The sequence below is a fragment of the Cetorhinus maximus genome, chromosome 19 (assembly GCF_964194155.1).
Source record: "Cetorhinus maximus chromosome 19, sCetMax3.hap1.1, whole genome shotgun sequence".
NCBI lineage: Eukaryota > Metazoa > Chordata > Chondrichthyes > Lamniformes > Cetorhinidae > Cetorhinus > Cetorhinus maximus.
Window position 1 is genome coordinate 69,513,913 of NC_135897.1, and position 21,399 is coordinate 69,535,311.

At 42.1% G+C, this 21,399-nt stretch overlaps 1 protein-coding gene across 2 annotated transcripts in view; it reads left to right on the plus strand.

Annotated features, from left to right (window-relative positions):
* Window positions 1–21,399, plus strand: part of ece2a (endothelin converting enzyme 2a) — a 314,403-nt gene that overhangs the window by 274,852 nt on the left and 18,152 nt on the right. The window contains exon 3 of one of the 2 annotated variants that reach the window (XM_078564057.1): window positions 11,528–11,698. The exons of the other annotated variant lie outside the window; for it this stretch is intronic. Coding sequence (XP_078420183.1) covers window positions 11,528–11,683 — 156 coding nt within the window. The 3' untranslated portion in view covers window positions 11,684–11,698. Of the gene's footprint in view, window positions 1–11,527; window positions 11,699–21,399 lie in introns of those variants that run through there. 2 annotated transcript variants of the gene reach the window in all.

A 21,399-nucleotide genomic window follows, 5' to 3' on the forward strand; every position in this document is an offset into this window, starting at 1 on the left:
CACACCATCCTCCTTCAATGCCTCTCCACCTTCATCCAGCTGGGAGGGACTGCATTCACTTGGTTCCATTCTTATCTACCTAGTTGAAGCCAGAGAATAATTCCATGTTTGCTCTCCCTATTCCCGTACAGTTACCACTGATGGTCCTTCAAGATGTATTTTTGCTCACCCCTCCCCGCCCAACGTCCTATTTCTCATCTATATGCTGTGTCTTGGCGACATCATCTGGAAATCCACCAGGTTGGATGTGAACACTGATAACACTTGGCTCACCCTCACCACCATCTATCTCAGCCTCTCCATTGTCTCTAAATTTCAGGCTGTTTTTCTGGAACTTTGTAGGCCCTTTTGAGCCTGCGCCGCCATTCAATGTGATCATGGCTGATCTGACTGTAACCTGCTGCCTACCCCAGTAATCTTTAACCCCATTGTTTATCAAGAGTCTATCTACCTCTGTCTTGAAAATATGCGAAGCCCAAAGCTGTTGTCTTCCATCTCCACCACAAATTCCGTTCCCGCACTGGCTCAATCTTTCTCCCTGTCTCTGCCTGAGGCTGAACCAGATTGTTCGCAACTTTGGTGTTGTATTAGACCCTGATTTGTGCTTCCTAACAGATATCCATGATATCAGTAAGACTGCTTATTTTCATCTCCATAACATCACCAGGCTTGGCCTTGCCTCAACTTTTTCTGCGACTGAAATCTTTATCTTTATTACCTTTAGACTTGACGACTCCAGGACACACCTTGCCAACCTCCCATCTTCCACCCTCCATTAACTTAAGGTTATCCTTAACTGTTCTGCACATATCCTAACTGGCACCAAGACCCATTCACCTATCACCCCTGTGCTCAATGACATCCATTGGTTTCCATTCATGTAATGCTTGAATTAAGAAGTTCCCTCCTTGTTTTCAAATCCTTCCATGAACTTACCCCTTCCTATCACTGTACCCTTCTCAAGTACTCCAAGATACCTGCGCTCCTCCAATTCTGGCATCTTGCGCACTTTTGATTTTCATTATTGATGGCTGTCCCATCAGCTGCCAAAGTTCCAAGCTCTGGAATTCCCTCTCTAAACATCTTCACCTTTCTATCTCTCTTTCCTGCTTTAAGGTGCTCTTTAAAATCTACTTCTTTGGCCCAGCTTTTGCTCATCTGTCAGCTCGATGTAAATTTTGTTTGATAAAGCCATTGTGAAATTCTTGGGATATTTTATTATATGAAAGGCACTACATAAATGCAAGTTGTTGTAATGTGAAGAAATATAGCTATTTTTCAAACAACAAGATCCTACAACCAGCAATGAAAATGAATGACCAGTTCATCTGATTTTGATGGCATTGCCTGAGGATGAATGATGCCTAAGACACTGGGAGAATTCCCTGCTTGTATTTGAATAGCTCCTTAGGATTTGAATGTATATCTGAACCAACGTAATAAACACATGGGGCCTGTTTACTATCGAATCTTATTCCAATAGCCATTTGGTAACATAGAACTTGTGTATTGCCAGAAAAACGTACATGTTGTCAAAGCTTTTGATCTTGTACTCATCAGGACAATTCGCAAGAATACCAAATGTAAAGGGAACAACAATTTATATTGCATAAGAGAGTGCTGATTGGTTGGAAAGTGGACTCTGATTGGTGGAGGCGTTGCCATGGAGAATGCACTGATTCCCTCAATTTGTACTCAAAATGTCAGCCTAGCCTTTTTCCTTAACTCTTGGAAAGGGCTTGGATAAACTCAGTCCTGATTAAACGTTTTACCGAAAGTGCAGCTTATTTTTCTGTTTTAGATTCTTCCTGATCTGCTATGCGTTTCCAGGGCTTTTTATTTTTATTTCAGTGTTCAGAGGATACTTGATCCACTTTTGCAATATACCTTCTTTGAGAAGAAGCTCTCTCAGGCAACTTTTATGGTTTGACTGTTAAATAGGAAATTTCACATGTGTGTCCTAGTTTGTTTGATAGGCTACGTTTTATCAATAGATTGTCACTTGCAACATAAAACAAGTGATAAACCGTTTGAGTCTTGACTGGGAGTAATTACCCTGCTTGATTTGTTTAACTCAGTGCACCTGTTGGTGAGTCATAAAATATTAACTTTGGATATTAGGGAACATCCTGCTGTTTAAGGAGAATTACATATCGGCAAGCTACAATAATAAAATAGCAGAGGAGACAGGAAGCAGGGGGAAAAACACAAAGAATATGTATGGAACATTTAGCCCAGTTCAAATCTCAGGTCTCATGTTTCTGCCATTCAGAGCTATCCTCAGTAGGGTGAATATCCTCAATTCGTACCTGGCATGATGGTTTGAATGACATTCCAGTGGATCATGTTCTATCTTTGGTTGAAAAGAAAATTGAATTTCTTTGACTCACATTGCCTGAATCGCTCCTGCTTGGAGGAACTCTCAGCAAAGGATTGACAGTAGTTGTATAAAATTACAAGTCTTAGAATGTTTTATTCTGGATGGGGCGAAGGGAACAAGCAAAAAAAAAAATAGCCTTATATTTGCAGAAAAGGTACAATAGCAAAATAACAGTAGAGAAGTTGATAATCACCTTAGTGTGATTTAAATCTGAACAAGATTGCATCCTTGAATTTATCTGCTATATTTATAAATTGTTGGATTTTGGTGTTCATTTATTTGGAATTATAAATCTGGTCATTGCCGATCAATTGGTTTCTTGCAAGGCTGCCTGTTGGCTAATTAGCTTTAAATAAAGATACTACTGCAGGTATTTGGCCTTCAGAGTAATGAGCAGTATTAAAAAATGGCTCAGAAAGTGGTGGCTTAATCTGCGTGCTAAAATACTATGGTGATAAATCAGCCACTTATATTTAAATTTACCTGTTACTAATTCCTTGTCCGTATAAAATAACAAGCATCTGGAAAAACGTCTACGAATTGGTTGCATGCTCTGTTTATCCATTTATTTTGCTCAGAAGCAATTCCTCCCCTCACCCCGAAAAAAAGCTTCCAATTAATCTGGTTTTGCCTGAATCAGCTGAAATTGGTTCATGTATAATTCATTATTCCTTATAAGTATATCTCTAAGGAATTACTACCTTCCTTATCCTGCTAATCCATCCCCTCAGTTCAAAGCAAATGTTCTTTAAATCTGAACAACTTGACCTGTTTTCACTGGTCTCAGCTGGAACAATCTACTTCCAGCCTGGGTTTTGAGAATTCTGTAGCACTGTATGAATTATTGAATGCATATTGCATCTACATTTTTTCCAGAAATTATTGAAGGTAAATTCTAGACTCTTAGATGTTTAGCATAAATCCTTACTACTTTCAGAGCTGTAGTTGTGCACCATGACAACAGCTGATGTGCGATCTACTTGTTAAAAACTTAGAACTCAAGGAGAATATTTTCCTCCAATGTTACAACAAAGGTGTGACTTTTGACAAACTTTATAATGTATTTACGGAATCATGCAAAACTCAAAGCCTTGAGGATAAACAGTCAGAACAGGTTCCAGATCTTTTTTTTTTGAGTTGCAACTGTGTTAGAAGAAAGCATCTAAAAAGACACACAGGAAATGACAGTTAATGGCCTGCTGCACATTCTGGTTAGAGGTCCGCAAACATCTCATATAATGAACTACAAAGGTTATATCCAAAAATCCATGCATCATACTGTGTAGCATCAGCACCATCCGATAAAAGCATACATAATAAAGCAAAACAAATACATTATATATCTTTCTAATTTATTCTCAAGAGGGACTGTCACTGGCAAGGCTGACATTATTCTCCTTCACTAGTTACCTTTACACAGTTGATGATGGGCCACCTTCTTGAATCACTGCAGCCTGGTAAAGATGCTTCCACAATGCAGCTAGTTAGGGAGTTCTACAATTTTGTCGCATTGAAAATGAAGGAACAAGTCAGCATGGTGTGAACTTGGAGGTGATAATGTTCCCATGCATGTACTTCCCTTAGTTTTGGAGGCCCTATTGAAGAGGTCTTGGCAGAATTACTGCAGTGAATCTGTAGATAGATTGCAGCCACTGCGTGCTGATGGCAAACAGAGTAGATGACTAAGCAGTGGGGTGGAATGCCAATCAAGCAGGCTGCTTTGCCCTGGATAGTGTCAATATTCTTGCATATTGTTGGAACTGCAACCATCCATGGAAGTGCAGTGTATTCCATCACACTCATGATTTATGCCTTGTAGGCAGTAGAGAGGCTTTGCAGAGTCAGGAAGTGAGCCATTCACAGCAGAATATCCAGCTTCTGGCCTGCTGTAGTAGCCAAGACATTTATAAGACATTTATGTGGTTAGTTCAGTTGAGTTTCTGATTAATGATAACCACCAACCCACCACTACCCCCCTCCCAATGCCCCCCAAGATGTTGATTATCAGGTATTTAGCAATGGTAATGTCACGGAAGGTTGGTTATCTCTTATTGGAGATGGTTATTGCATGACATATGTTTGATGCTAATGTTAATTGTCAATTATTAGTCCAAGTCTGGACATTGTCCAGGTCTTGGTGCAAGTGGATTATTTCATTTTCAGGAATTTTGAGTGGAGATGAACATTGGAATGATCAGCAGTAGCCCAACCTCTGGTTTTATGGTGGAGGATATATCATTGAAGAAGCAGATGAGGGGGCTGAGATGAATGGCCTCCAGCCATCTTGTTTTGTGGCAGGTATGATTCCAGCCACCAGATAGAGCCTGCTCAAATGCCCATTAACTTCAGTTTTACAACGGTTCTTTAGAGCCATTTGGTCTCAAATGCAGTTACTTTTGCCTCACCTTTGAAATTCAGCTCATGTTCATATTTGGACCAAGGCTGGATTGAGTCTGGAGCCAAATGTTTCTGGTGGAACCCAGAGTATCTCGGAAAATTATTGGTGAGTACATGGCGCTTGATAACACTGTTGATGACTCCCTCCATCACTTGTAACGTTGAAGCCCTGCAGAAGATATTGTAGCATATTATCTGGGAGATGCGAGGTCATCTGAAGCCAGTTCAACTTCTGATGTTATTGTTACTCTACCCCTGTGGAAGGGCGTAGGACTGAATCTGTCAGTATTCAAAAGCATTTCCCTGTTATAGTTAAAACAAACAGTCACTGGTGGTACAGAGCTTGAATATTGCTGAAAAGAGAGACATGTTGCGAAGCTTTTCATGTTGCACTCGTCAGGACAAACAAGATACGGAATGCCAAATTTCAAAAAACACAACAATTTGCACTACAGGAGAAAAGGGTGCTGATTAATTGGCAAGCTGATGCTGATTGGCCATGGAGGAAGCAGTGGGGAACTATAGGCTCCCTGGGTAATTCAAAAAATGTGCAAGGTTTGAACGTATTCCTTTATTGCATATGAATGTATGTCACTTTATGGACTCAACATTGCATTCAACAACTTCAGACCATGAACTCTGTCCTTCATTTGCAATTGTTTCCCCTGGCGCCAGTCTGTAACTTGTTCTCATGTTTTGCTTTCAGACAGTGCTAATTTTAAATTCTGCAGTTAACACTTACTCTGGACCTATGCTTTGTTCCTTTACTACTACCATTACCACTTCCTTTGCCTTTTGTACCATGACATCTTTGTAATTTAATCTCCCCCACCCTATAACCTATCCCTGACCTTCCCTCTTGCTCCACCTGACCCTCCCTCTTTTTCAACAGCATAAAGACCATCACATTTCTACCTTTCTTCAATTCTGAAGAAGAGTCCTATTGGGTTTGAAATGTTAACTCTGTTTCTCTCTTCACTGATGCTGTAAGACCTGCTGAGTTCTTGCAGCACTTTCTGTTTTTATACACATTATGAGCTTGACTGATTATCTTATATTGGTTGTTAGCATAGCTATTAACACACTCAGGATTGTTCAGCATATGCTGTCCAATTGCAGAATCATTTCTAACAGTAGACGTCTTGTTTTTGGTTTTGCAAGTGGTTGAGTACAGTGTGTACTCTGCCTATTACAAACAACCAAAGGAACATGCTATTTGATTTGATCAGCCAATTGTTGGGACATACAGCCTACGTACCTGGCATCAGCAATGTTCATAGTTAGGACACGTGTATGTGACAACATGTGAGCTTGTCCTTTGAATGCAGTATTGATCTTGTATCTGTTTCACCCATTGTATTGATTTAGATTTTACTTGTACTGTCCAAACTGGATTTCTTAAATTTTAACATTTCTGTAATGTTGTATTCAGCATTTTTTTCTCAACATTAATTTCTCAACATTAATATAGCACCCTTGAAGCAGGGTAGTTATAGTATTTTGAAATGTTAGTGAACAAAGGTAGACCATTAGGTACAATCACAACATTTCAGGCCAGTGTGAGTAGAGCACATTTTGCATTCCATTCATACAGCCAGGGACTTAACTAGTTTGGAGAGCTCATGCTTACTTATCAAGAGTATTATAACATTGAGTGACTGTTTGGTGGATTGAATCCCCAATCACACAGATAGAAAAACTCGTCTTCTGTTTTTCTCTCTCTCTCTCTCTCTTTTCCCTACCCAGATGCAGAGCAGCTAAGTGTTCACAGCAGTCTGCATTTTTAAAAAAGGGCTATACCAGCTAGCATGAAATAGCTTAGCTAGAAAATTGATCTTACACTAGATAGATAGTAAAAGTGCTGTCTTTATTATTTTTCTGTAGCTGAGAAGCATAGTAATTTGACCGTTCTTACTGTGAAAGCTGTATATTGTTTGTTTGCATTCTATAGGAAGTAGATCATTGGTGGTTTTGAAGCTGTACATTTTTCAGTACAGTCTTCTTTCCATAAATCAAGGAGAACAGATCTGGTAGCATGTGTGATATTTGAATAGCAGAGCAATGGTATCCTGTTAAGTCTCTGGATTGTGCCATCATCTAGCTAGACATTTGGGCAGTAAAAGGGGCATTCTGGATTATAGAACTGCAAAATACACTTAACAGGATGGACTGGTGATGGTGAACCCAAAAGCTATCTAGCATGAAAATATGAAAATTGTGATACCAATGTAAAACTCATATGCACTACTATGAATTAGTGGATATATGTGGAAAGAGAAGCTAAACTGAGAGATTGTTCAGAATGGCTATGATTATGTTTGTACACGCATCATATTTTCATGTTCAATTTCTGGCCTTTAATGAGTTAGCTGAACTTAGAAGTGTCACAACTACAATATTTTTCATAATATTATTGTGGGGTATTATAAAGTAGTCTTATGTTTGTATGTATGTGGATGGTTCTGTCTGTGTGGCTGATTTAATTGAATTAGAGTCAGATAGACTGCAAGGTTGAAATTATTATAAGTGTTATATGTAAAAAGGGTATTTGAAACGCTAATGAGTGAGCTAGAGTAAGGTCAATAGATAGGGTGTGAATGAAATTTGCATTTTAAGATAAGCGGAGAGGTGATAAAGTTTTACAACTGACAGGATAAATAGGGCAAGGTTATTACATTTTTCCAAAATTCCAAGGATTTACAGGTTAAAGAAGAAGGAATATATTTAAAGAAGGATGGAAGATTGTATCAGGGGTGGCCATATAAGATCTAAAAGATACACTGCGTGAAACAGACATGGGGAAACAGCCTCTAGGCACTTTGCAGAAGACTGCTGTTCGAGTAACCAAAGTTATGTTAAAAATCATTTAGAATTCACTGTTGAGTGGGTGCTGTGGTAACCTTGCTGGATTGCCTCTCTACATTTAAAATCTATTTTGGACAGTTGCCTTAAAGTAGGTGTGTAGTTGGGAGCCAAGTTAATTAGGAATTTTGGGATTTGTTATAATATTAAGTAATAGTGTAACTGTAACCTTGTGTATGTGTTTTAATTCTTTTATTTTGATAATGAATGTTTTAATTTAATTTTTAAAATCGCTAATGGTGCTGGTGGACTCATTACTTCTGAATTCAATGCACAAACCTTCTCGTAATAAGTACAAATTGCAAAACTGTTGTGATAACATGGCCAAGTTTCCCTTGTGGATTTGGTCAGCCTGTCAAATACCACCTGCAGTATCATAACAAAACTGGGGACTCATCCAGGATTTTTGAAATTCCTTGATTGGCTTGGAGTAGGTGAATCTTAAGACTATGAGTATGAAAAGATTATTGAACTCAGGGGCTGGCGTTGAGAGATTTTAAAGTGGTGAGACTGCAAATATGGCATTAACCATTGCTAAGACATTTCTGGCAGTAGAAGATATAACCCTGATTGGTTTACAAATCAGTGTTTATAACAAAGATTGACTTTCTGCGAAGATAGTGGCAAGTACTGTTACCAGAGAGAGCAAATGAGATATCGACTTTTGTGACGCCAGATAGATTATATCAGTTTAAAGTTATGCCATTTGGTATGAAAAGTGCACCAGCAACATTTCAAAGACAGACAAACAAAGTAATTGCAGGGCTGAGCAATATTGACGACTTGGTAGTTTACAGTCCAATGTGGGAGGAGCATTTACAACATCTAAAAGAATTGTTTGATCAACTGCAAGAAGCTAATTTGGTGAACTTGGCTAAGAGTGAATTTGCAAAAGCGCAAATTACATATCTAGGCCACACCATTGGACATGGTAAGATGGCTCCGAAAGATGTGAAAGTAAAGGCCATCGTCAATTTCCCAGTGCCTACAACAAAATGAGGAGTTTTGAGATTTCTGGGCGTGAGTGGATTTTACTGGAAGTTTGTACCAAATTTTAGCGGTGTGGTTGCTGTATTGGCTGAACTACTAAAAGAGAACAAGAAGTTTCATCGGACACAGGAGTGTCAGAATGCATTTGACAGTTTAAAAACTGTGTTGACTACTACACCAGTTTTCGCAGTAATTAATTATGCTAAACAGTTTAAGTTGGCAGTGGATGCAAAGTGATATTGATATTGGTGCTGTTTTGCTACAAGATGATGGACAGAATTTTCCCCCTGTTGGGGAGGAAGTTGAAGAGCAGATGCGCGCCTCCAATCGGGGCACGCCGCCATTTTACATGGGCGGGCCAATTAAAGCCCGTCCAGCGTGATGTCCGCACGGAAGTGCCATGCACTCCCTGTGTGGGCAGGAGGGGGATTCCCTGAGCCGAGAGTGCGCTCTTTCACGCATGCGCATGAAAGAGCGCACTCATCTCCCTGAGGCAAAGTGCTGCCTCAGGGAGATCGGCCGTGCGTTGAAAAATATTAACAATAGAAAAAAATATTCCCTGACATGTCCCCTCATGTGACACTGTCTTTTAAAAACACTTTAATTAAATTTTTTAAAACTATGTGAAACCTCATCCCACCCGTGGATGAGGTTTCATGCTTTTCCTAATGCCCGCCAGGGCTCCTGGCCTGCCCGCCAACCTTATGGTTGGACGGACAGGTCCATTAATTACTTTAATGACTCTGTCAATGGCCTCAATTGGCCATTGACAGGTCAGTGGGTGCACAGCTGATTTTGCTGAGCCCCTGCCTATCTGAAAATTTAAGTGGGACGCGGTGACGTGGGGAGTTCGGCCCGACATCACCGCGCGTCATTTTACACACTGGCAAGCGGGCCCCGCCCCCCACTCGCCGACAGGAAAATCCTGGCCAATGAAATTGGATTTGACAAGCCAATGGGAGTACTGGAAGCTGCTGGTACCTATTGAACTCTTGTCCAGCAAGAGTATTCTCCAGATGAGAAGTGAAAACTATTTAAGAACCACTGCAATTGTAACACTTCACAGTCCATTGAAGCCCTAAGAAACAGCCTGCATACTGCCGCCACAATTCTGTTACCCGCTCTGTCTTTTACTGCATGAGGAAACTCTGTCTCACTAAACTATAACTTTGCATAAATGTCTTCGGCATACAATAACACCATAAACAATCTTTTTAAATCCAATATATTATTTGAAGCTAACTGTATTACTGTAAATTCAGAACTTTATTTTATAATTGCAATTTATCCTGATAACTGTCATTGTGCTTCCACTGCAATGTGTATTACTCATAAAATGGTACAGAGGCTGTTGTTTGCACAATTTTGATTTGAGTTGACGAACAAAGTAAACCAAGCAATTTTAAATTGAACATTAGTCTGCACTATGAAAGATTTTTTTAAAAATGAATTAGCTATATTTATATTGGAAACATTTTAACGGAGCAGGCTTGAGGGGCTGAATGGCCTACTTCTGCGCCTAATTCATATGTTCTTAATTCGTATAACTGATTTGAATGATCACTGATTTTCACAGTAAAGCTTCTGTAAGTAGGTTATCCTGCCGAAACTGTAGAAACCTTCATGAAAATCACATTAGAAGAAAATCTTCTTTCATCCTCTAATTGCTTTTGATCATTCCTTGTTAATGTACCATACTTATTACTCATTGCACCGTCTAATTTCAACAACCCCATTCCTACTCTCCAAGTACCGTCAACACCAAAAAAACATTGTGGCACAGAATTACTATTTTGTTTTCCCCAACTGGAGCAGTGACTTCTAGGACTGGATTTGCAGTGTGGGGTTGGGAAACTGACGCCCCGATCATTTTTGGGTTGTGACACCGCATTGTGCAGCATCGGCGATGAGATGTGATTTTCACATGCAAGGGCCTAATTGACCCGAGAGTAAGTTCAGCACCCAGTTAGTGGTGCAGGGAGCAACCTGGAAGTGTTACGTAGTTATCGAGGACTTTTTGAAAAGGTGAACAGCCGTGACTGTGCTTTCTATTCACTGACGTGATGGAGCAGCAGGGTCCTCAAAGGGCCGGTGCTGGCAAGGGCAGACATCCACAGGTAGGACCAAGATTCTCGGATGCCTCCCTTGAGGCTTTAAGCAATGCAGTGGCAGATAGGGAACATATTTTGTTCCCAGTGTCTGGCAGGAGAAATGCTCCAAGAGACACAACAAGGGGCCTGGATGGAGGTGGCATTGGAGGTCAGCAGCCGGAGAGTCACCAGAAGGATGTGGGTCCAGTGTAAAAAGAGATTCAATGACCTAATAAGGTCTGCAAAGGTGAGTGTCAAGTGACATTTAGGTGATAGGTCTCTAACTCTGTAGACACCTGCATGCATTCGAGCTGAGCAGACTGAGTGCCATTGTTCTCTTTAACTTTGTTAGCTCAAGTGGACAGTTGAGTCAGTAAGCATCAGCAACCCTAACATATGGACTGCAGTTAAGCAAGGGACATCACTGAGGAGCGCAGCATCTCATGAGAATGTCATTGTGGAATAGGTGAGGGAGGGCAGCCTACTCAGAAATCTTTCCTCATCCTGAAGAAGAGAGTCCACTATACCAAGGAAGTGTCTCAGACAGGTCTATTGGACCACCGAGCCCCGACCCCAATGGGGAAGACAGCACTGGAAATCACGAGGGTTCCATCGTGTTAGGCTGTGGGAGACCGTGAAGAGCAGGGCCATTTTATAGCTCTACCTTCAGGTGAAGGGCTTGGAGGATACTCCCGTCCGATGCACGCTGTGAGTATACAACCCAGCTGTCATTTATGGGATTGATTGTCCTGCGGTCACCGACTGAGTAGCCTGAGTTCTAATCACCATCTTCTTGTGTTTCCCACAGGATCAGTTGCAGAGATGCAACAGAATGTCCCAGCCCAGCCAACGCTGGTCTACTCAGCAAGGAGAGATGTTCCAGACCCTGCACCATTACATCATTCCTCTGCACCTTCCATCAGCACAAACTCAACTACCTCAGTTGGGCATCAATCAAGATTAAAATGGGCAGCATGAGTGAGGAGGAGAGTGAGACAGAGTCAACTGTTGGCAGTCCTCCTCAGAGGACAGACACAGCCATGCTTTGCTGGTGAAGATGCTGGGCCTCAGGTATAACACACAAGGAGGGTCTTTCTGGAGCATCAGAGGCAGATGAGTTCCCAAATGTTGGAAATCCCTGCGGTATTGCAAAGCCATGGGCAGACAATGGAAAAGTCCTTGTAGTGCATGTGCTCCATAATAACTCAGAATTTTGAGCCCCTGAACTAAGAGACTGGCCACACTCCTGGAAGAGTCATATGCAGCACCACTTTAAGTGGGTGCAGGAACAGTTCATTGACATGCACAGGGAGAATGAGATTCTCTGTAGCTGAACTGTTGAGTGTTGCTGATGGCGCAGAGATGCTTGGAGTGGATGCCAGCTGCAACCCAGCCGGTGGCCTCATCCAGGATGCAAGGGCACCATGAAACGGCTGATTCAGTTGGAGGCTAATGAAGGGACCAAACCTTAAGGGGCACTGCTGTCATCCCGCACCCCAATGGCCTCAGGAACCATCCATGCAGTAAGATTTTTTTTTATTCATTCTTGGGATGTGGGCTTCACTGGCTGGGCCAGCATTTATTGCCCATCCCTGGTTGCTCTTGAGAAGGTCTTGATGAGCTGCCTTCTTGAACTGCTGCCAGTCCATGTGGTGTAGGTACCCCAAAGTGCTGTTAGGATGGGAGTTCCAGGATTTTGACCCAGTGACAGTGAAGGCACGGCGATATATTTCCAAGTCAGGATGCTGAGGACAGGACCACAGGCATCTCAGCCAGACACAGAAACAAGGGAGCAGGCTGCCTCGACCGCATTCTCAGCCACAGCGCGAGCACTTCCTAGGCATGGATGGGAAGCAATGCACTATGCTGTTAGCTGCACCTTATGGGTCGCCTGAGTGACGTTTTCTCAATTTGTTTGTTTATTAACTATTCCTATAATAATAATTGCTTATGCTTTTGAGTGTTATTATTGTTTGACGTCAAAAGAGATATGGGGTTAAGCGGAGGTGTCAGCGGGACCTTGGCTTGCTGTGGTGCCCTGGTCTGTGTTGTGGGAGAATATTGGCGGTGGAGACCCCATTCTTAATGTATTTAGGTGTCAATTATCCAGATCTGTGTTGCTTGCAGGCTGAATTTACTTTCTGATGGATGATGAGTTACAGAATCATCTGTCATAAGGGCTACAAGGCGCTTAAGCAAAACAGTGCTGAATTAGCATGGCCCTTGCAGCCAGACCAGCCTGCTGATTACTCTGAACCCTGGGACAGCCTTGGCTTCCTCCAGTGTCTGGGCATCGAGCTCCTCTGGAGCATCCTCTTCTCCCTCTTCTTTCTCTTCCTTGTCTTCCTTCCAGGAAGAGTGGCGTTCCAGATAGTTAGGTTGTGCAGCATGCAGCAGGCAATCACAAAACGAGGAACCCTGGTTGGCTCACACTGGAGGGCACCACGCAAGCAGCCAAGGAAATGGAAGTTTGTCTTCAAGATATCAATGGTCTGTTCAGTGCAGGTTTGTGTTAGAAGATGGCTTTGATTGCAGCACCTCTCTCCATCCATGCCTGGGTGCAAGGCGGGAGTCAAGAACCACCTCGGAGGATAATCCTTATCCCCTAGCAATCACTCGTAGAGCCTGGATGTTGTCCTAAAGAGGTGCTGCACCTGGGACTCTTGGGATAGAGAAATCATTACAGTTTCCTGGGAACCGATTGCAGACCTGAAAGATGCACTTCCTGTGGTCATAGATCAGCTGGACATTTATTGAATGGAAGCCTTTCCTGTTCAAGAATCTGGCTGGCTGGCCTGTCAGTGCCTTGATGACTGCTTGAGTACAATCAGTGACTCCCTGGACCTGAGGGAATCCATCAATGGCAGCAAACCCCTATGTGTCTGAAATAGCCCAGCTGTCTCAAAATGGATGGATTTTCAATCCTCCTGAATAAGACATGTGTGACCTGCCTGATGGCATGGTGAGCTGCTAACTGCGAGATGGCACCCAGGTTCGCAGCTGATCACTGGAACGACCCAGATGCACAAAAGTTCAAGGCAACAGTAATCTTGACAGTTTCAAGTAGGGGACTGCCACGAGCTAAGGGCCATTTTGGACCAGAGCGCAAATGTTCAAGAACAACTGCCTGGATTGGCGCAGTATCCCACAGCACTGGTGCTCTGTCATTTGCAGGTAGCTGACTCTAGGGCAGTACACAAGATGTCTTGGGTGGCGACTTCTCCCTCTTGCAGCCCCTCGCTGTGCCCCTCTGGCTTCCTCTTGACCAGGAGGTTGCATCTGCTGAAGATCGTCCTTGCTATTCTGTCCAATATCAGAGCAGCGTTCTCCCTCTCAACTTCCTCTGTTGGCATTTATTCATTCTACCAACCTCTGCTGCCCTAGTGATTCTAACAGCCTCAAGCTGTTCACAATGGACCTATCACGCAATGCTCACAAATACAAGCCTCTCAGTACCTGCTGAAAAGTTTCTTAATGAACTCAACAACAAGCTCAACAGCCAGTTAATTGGAGACTTGCAGGTTTCCGGCTTCCCCCCTCCCAACCTACCTTTGAAAATTGCATCGCGTTCCAGAGGTGTTGGAACCCAGTGTGCCTTCCAGGCATGGGATTTTCAGTGCATCCCCAAAGGCAATTGAAAACCCAGCCCCTAGTGCCTGCTGCACAGCAAAAACGTTGGAAGAAATTATAATCTTTTCATTCATTTCTCCCATTTCATGCTGTCAATGAGCTCCTATAGTCTGCACCTACCCTACTTTGACACAAATCAAATTATACCATGGAAGTATTAAAATATGAAGGGCCGAATTTTTGCTGAGTTATGTAGACTCTGGGGACCTTTAATAATGGTGGGTGTGACCCAGACCTGAAAGCCCTGGCCCCATTTCCAACAGACCCCATTTTCGCTGGAGCAAGGGCCTTATCTTGCAGTTTGGGAGTTACAAATTTTTAGAGAGGTTGTAAATGTTCTTTCGCACATAAGGGCACATAACGTCTATAGAAATGTCAAGCCCTCAAGTTATTTAAATGGCCAGCATGATTTGGAATGGAGGATATGAGGGGCCTCCAGTGGGGATGGAGGGGGTGGAGGGCATGAGTAGTAGGTAGGGTGTGTTGGAGTGTGAGGGGTGAGGACTAGAGGGCCTAATATTTAACAAAACAACTGTGACAAAGTCCCAGAGAACTGGGGCAGGCCTTTTAAATAGCCCATCTCCGCCTCCGAACTGCGTCCGGGGACAGCAGGCCCGACTCCAACCACCCCACCCCCCGCCAAGAGCAAAATCACGCTGTTTGGGGCATGCTTTCATGCTTTCCCAAGGCAGATGCACCAAACCAGGAGGGTTCCCAACTTGAGCTAATCACTTCAGGAGTGAAAATCAGTCCCAAAGTGTTGTCATATACAGCTTTTACAGTTTGGAATACGGTTTCCATTTTCTATGTCCTTGCCATTTGTTATGTAGACTTATAACTAGATAACTTTTGGAGAGTTTAAGACTGTTCCAGTGATCATTCTGTATCTAGCATTAATAGCAAGGAAGGACAGTGCTTCCAAATATGACTACCATCTATATAAAAGCATCATCAGCACGATGTTGCAACAACATTGCAGTGTCTGAGCAATGCATAGAAATGACATTGCTTAAAGAACAAGTAGTACCTTCCCTTCAAAAGGAAAGCTGTCTAACAGCAAAGATTTGAGAAGGATTTGTGATGATCAGCTTTCTAATATAATGGCTGGCTGTGTACTGGCAATAGCTTTAATCATGATTGGCTAATTAGCCTGCCAGTTTCTTCATGTTGAGATCTTCTGGAAGGTTCGCTGTTTGCTTGGTAATGAATTATTTCTCCTCAAACCCTTTGAGCACTGAATGATTTCTAAAAGTAAAAATATGTTTTCTGTAGTATACGGTCTATAAAAGTGTGTATAAATTTCCACAGCAAAGTATGATAAAGTATTAGGAAGATGTGTGTAGTGTTGAACATTTTTTAAATTCACAGTAATATGTGTCAGTTTAGGCATCTGAATTATTTGCAATTTGGAAATCTCTTAACCAGAAATTCAAACTATAGAAATCTAGCCTGAAATAAACAGTGTCTCTTGCCAACGCAAGATGGCCACCAATACCTGACTGCGCATGTGCACTGCTCCATGCATGCACGGAAACCCAATGATGTCCGAAAAACAGAAAATGCTGGAAAAACTCAGCAGATCTAGCAGCATCTGTGGAGAGAGAAACAGTTAACGTTTCGAGTCCGTATGACCCTTCTTCAGAGCTAAAGCATTTATCCAATGATGTCATCATGCCTGTTGAGCCGGCAAGACAACGTAACAGATGCAGAGCTAACATCAATTGCAGAGAATTTAATACCCCGCACGGACACAAAACCCTCTTCCCTTGCCTGGGAAAACTCCCCCCAGAGGTCTGAGCTCTGTGTTGGGCAGGGGAGGCTCCGGTGAAAGCTGCAGCTAAAGAGCAGTGAAATTAATGTCGCAGCTGGAGGGACGAGTGCAGTCAGGGGAAGATCGAGATTGGGTCAGTGATGGGGAGTTCACGGAGGAGGGGGTTTACATGTTTGCTTTATAGCCATCAGGGTCAATCTCTTTTACAATTTTCGGGGCTGCTTTGTGAAACATGATTCTAGAAATCTATCGACATATAATATGAATTTATTTGGCGTTGTACATTGAAGCTGAAACAATGGACCTTGTTAGGGTCACGTGCAATTACATTATTATAGATCAACCTTCCTATAACAGTTAATATTACATTAAATGCCCAATTTATTATTTCTGTTTCCTAATTTTATACAAGAGGAAGTTTCATACTGGCAGGAGTTAAAACTCAAAGACAGTCAAAGAAATCCATGCTTTCTGCTTTCCGGACCATAACCCTGCCCCATGGTCCAAAACCCCACCCAGAATAAAACACTAAAACTACGCATGCATGGCGTTGGCGACAAACGCAGCCTGAAATAAAATTGCAGCAATCGAAAGTAAAGGTTGAATGTGGAGAAACTCAAAATTGTCAGGGAATTATATGTTTTAATATCCTTGTGTTTTATTCTATCAAGTCTGTTGATTTTTAAAAGGATTTTAGTTTAAATTGCAAATGACCATATTTGGAAAATTTGTTTGGTAGGGATTTCATGAGCCCACAATATAGGAAACAGAATTAATTTCTCTAGCAATCCAGTCATTAACACAGCATATGCACAGCATATTGTATTATTTCAAATAGGCTGAATAACTTCTGGAAAACATTTTCCCTTGATGTCAGTTTTAATAACTTTTAAATAAAAATGTTTAACAAATTGCTGTGACAGAAATGGAATGGAATGATTTAACATTATACGTAGCTCCTTTAAACTTTGAAATTTTTTAAATGGGTAGTGAAATTACTGTATAAGGTCTCAAACTGAGGGCCGCGTCTCTGCGGGGCTGTAGCAGGATGTTCTGGCCTACATTAATATGTGTAAAAGTCACCAAGGCAGCCTTACATAAACAAAAAACTTGCATCGTTGCTAATAATCTCAACAAAGCTCTGATAGGTCCAACGTTTGCTCCCACAAATTGGTGGAGAGTCCACCATTAAATACTGTGCTGAGATTATACCCCATAATAATCCTCCTCTGGTTGTGTGTTATGGGAGAATCTCAGCAGAGCACATGATGTTGGAATGTCATGCTCGTTAGTTTAGACTGCAGGCAGCCAGTGAGGTAAGCATTTGAAAGTTTTCTACCAGTGCAGATGCCTGAGCTGCCATTTCAAATTAAAGTGTTGTAAAGAGCCTGAGATATGCTCTCACATTGCTGGTGTTGAAGTGATTAGAGCAGATAGAAAGAAGGGGTGCACAGGGGACCTGAGTCTGTGGCTGCATGGTGGGGGGAGTTCAGCAAAAACAGTTTGAGAACCTCTGTATCTATGTTGTTAACAGCTAGTTTAGTAACTGAAAAAATAAAGCCCATACTTCTCACTACAGTATATTAAACATGAACCAACTAGATATCTCTGCCTTATACACTGAAACAATTAGTGAATAATTGCTGTGCCATTTGAAATGAATGCCCAGATTAATTGCATTCTGATAACACGTAATATTTGCATGTTAGAATTCATGCAGTGATAACCATTGATGCACTGAGAGTTAGATAAAATACTAAGAAGGTTCAATCCATCCCGAGAAGTTCATTGATCTCCCAAAGCAAAAATGAAGGTGGAGGAGCTTGCCCTTCTCATCTTAACCAGTCCTGGTCAGACTGTGCTTTCATTGTAGCATAAGGCTGTTTGGACAGAACAGAGTTAAAGTGGGACTTGGGAAACAGTACCGCCCACATGATGGTAGACTGTGTGTAGCAGAGTCTGGAAGGAGCCAGCTTGGAGACAGCACCCATGCAGGGCAGTACCTTGGAGATGTATATAGTTATGAGTTACCAATAAATGGTTTATGTTCAACCATACAAGCCTCCACATCTCTTAGTGAGACACCGAACAATGTTACAACATGGTGGCAGTGAAGGATGGACCTCGAAATCCCAGAGAAGTTGGAGAAGGAACGCGGACTCTCAAAGCATGAAGAAGCAAAGAAGCTGCAGTCTAACCTGTGAGAAGTCCGCTTAAATTGAAAACACAGTTGGAGATCACCTAAAAAGAAGCTCCATTGCAAACGTGGAGACTGAAGGACTCTACCTAGGCACACGGAGATCCATTGCCAGACCTGATCGAATGCAGAGTCAGGGGACCTAGCTAGATCACAAAAGGCTGAACAAAATTCAAAAAACAATAAAACCTGAAAGTCAGATGAATAATCCACTGTGCAGATGAAAAGAACCTGAGTGAATGCAGAGTCAAGGGACCTAGATAAATCACAAAAAGAGTGAGCAAAATACAGTTTAAAAAAAAACCTGAGATTACCTTTTAAAATAGGCAGCTGTCAGGATCAGCAGTAGCATTCCAGAGCACAGCTACAAAAGAGCTGCAGCAACAGGTCCACAGCCAACATCATAAGATGTGATGGCCAAGCTTAACTGAAAAAATAGAAAGTTTTTAAAACTGAAGGCAAGCTTAAAATTCGCCTTCCAGTTGGTTTCTCTGATTTAAAAATCCAGTAGCTGGCCCAAATAGCTTGTTTTGACGTTTCCTGGAGAATCGATTACTTTAAAGAATTGAGCCTGTGATTGCAAAGGGAGTCCACTGAAAGCCAACAAGCACAGGAAGATCAAAGAAGAGAAAAAGAACTGCAGCTGCGCAGCCATCTTGAAGAGAAAAATAATTTAAAGAGGTACTCGCCTGTTACAAAAAATGGCCACAAATAGTAAATTAAAACTACCAGACCGATTTAGACAAAGGCAAGGGCCAAACCAGACCCGAACTTGGGTGTCTTAGAGAAGAAAAATTTTAGATTACAGGAGCACATCAGGATTAAGCAAAAAATCAGCATAAGTACAAGTTAATATGTTGTTGTACTAACTAAGATAAACTAAGATTAAGAAAAAGGCCAGAATATTTCTGTTGGCGATTTGGGGCAGGACCTGCTCGCCGACGGGAAAATGATGTGGGATGACGTCGGGAGGAACCCCCGATGTCATCCCGGTCCATTTAAATTTTTAGGAAAGTGGGCAGACAGCGAAATCAGCTGTTTGCCCACCGACCTGTCAATGGCCAATTGAGGCCATTGACAGGATCATTAAGCTCATTGAAAGAACTGCCCGTCCAACCTTAAGGCTGGCGGGCAGGCCAGGAGCCCCAGCGGGCTTCTGAAAAAAGATAAAACCTCATCCACTGGTGGGATGAGGTTTCATCTCAGTTTTGAAAAAGTTTGTTAAAGTTTCACTCATATTTATTAACATGTCCCATCTCATGTGTCACATGAAGGGGAAATGTTAATAATGTTTGGTTTTTTTTTAATTTTAAAATTTTTTTAAACATTCAGCGCTCTCCCTGAGACAGCACTTAGTCTCAGGGAGCAGTGCGCGCATGTGCGAAAGAGCGCAGTTTGACAGATGGGGAATCCCTCCACCCCCTGCACAGGAAGCCTTAATTGGCCCACCCACGTAAAATGGCGGCCAGCGACGGAGTTCGGCTGCCTGCCCGCTGCCGAGCTGGTGGGGCCCGAACGCCCACCAAGGTCAAAATCCTGGCCAAAGAGTTTTTCCAGCATTTTCAGTTTTTGTTTCACATTTTTATACTTGTTTGGTGTATTTGTGGCTGAATGGATGAAGTAATTCTAAAACAAGGCATAGATGAATCCTCAACCACATTTGATGAGATATTAAAGGCCTTTGACCAGTATTTTAAACTCCAAGTTGTGGAGAGCGCAGACCTTAAATAAAATCTAGAACACGCCCAATAATCTACCAAAGGGGCAAGGAGACCCCAGGCCAAAGGCGATAGGAGACCCTAGGATAAGGGAGACAGGAGACCCCACGCCGAGGGAGACAATGCAGGTTGGCTGCAGATCATATCAGTGCAATGAAGTGCACGAGCTAGAAGAGTTTAGTGCAGAAGAAAGAAGAGACTGAGAAGGAGCCGAAAGGCTTAAAAATAGAACCTTTTGAAAATGCTGACACGTTACCCAAACTGCAACAGCAGTTGGCAGTGCAAAACAAGTTGCTGGCTATGAATGAAGGAAAGCTATCTGAGGTAACCCAAAAGAAACAAAACCTGCAAAAAGAAAATGAAGCCATTCCATAGGAAAATATTCGTATCATGTTGAGGTGGAAAAACTCAACCAGAAGTACAGCCAGGCACAACAGCAGGCAAAAAAGGTACTCAAAGTCACTGCCCTGAAAGTCTCTTTGAAGAATCAATCTGTAACCCTGGAAAACAGGGGGAGCTAAAAAAGATGTTGCATACTACTTCAGAAAAACCTGCATTGGAACTATCAGTAGTGACAAAGCAGTGCACTGAAGTGCAGCATTAGTTGGCAAGAGGTCAACAAGAAAAGAAACAGTTGAAAGAACAGCTAATCATCCTTCAAGATCAAATTCAAAAAGAGCACATGACCCTTCAGCAGCAGGAAGAAATGAAGACTGTCTTGAAGAGCAGAATAAAAGAACAGAAAAATCTCAAGGAGACTCTATTGAATTATGAGAAAACTCAAGGCGAAGCAATTGAGCTTCGCAAAGAAAAGGAAAATCTGTTGGAGGACCTTCATGCACTACAAGAATCCCTCAGGTCAAAGTTTGTTCCTCTGGAAAATTATGAAGAGAAGCAAAATTAATTTAATGTCACTGAACAAACCTAAGAACCATTTGGCAGAGACTCAGCAAAGTTCAATATTCCCGTAGGAAGCCAGGAACGAAAGCGACTAAAGAGCTGAAGAATCAGCTGAATGGAAAAATGGAGGCATTGAAAGGAAAAACCATTAAATGTTCCAAGCTGCGAGTGGATAATGAAGGCATGAGTAGCACAATTACTGAAACAAATTAAGACTTCACCAGGGACAGACCTGGCCAACAGTGAAACCGAAATGAAGGACAAGGACAAAGCTTTGCTGCAGACAGAAAAAGAAGACAGAAATAAGATCATAAAATGCAAATCCAAAGCTGAAGCTCAAGGAACTAGAAAAAAAAGCACTAGATGCCTCAAATGTACTGAGAATCATTGAGTTGTTGAAAAATGAAATGGCTGAAATGAAAATCAAGAACCTAGAATGTCAAAAAAATGTTGAACAGTTGCAA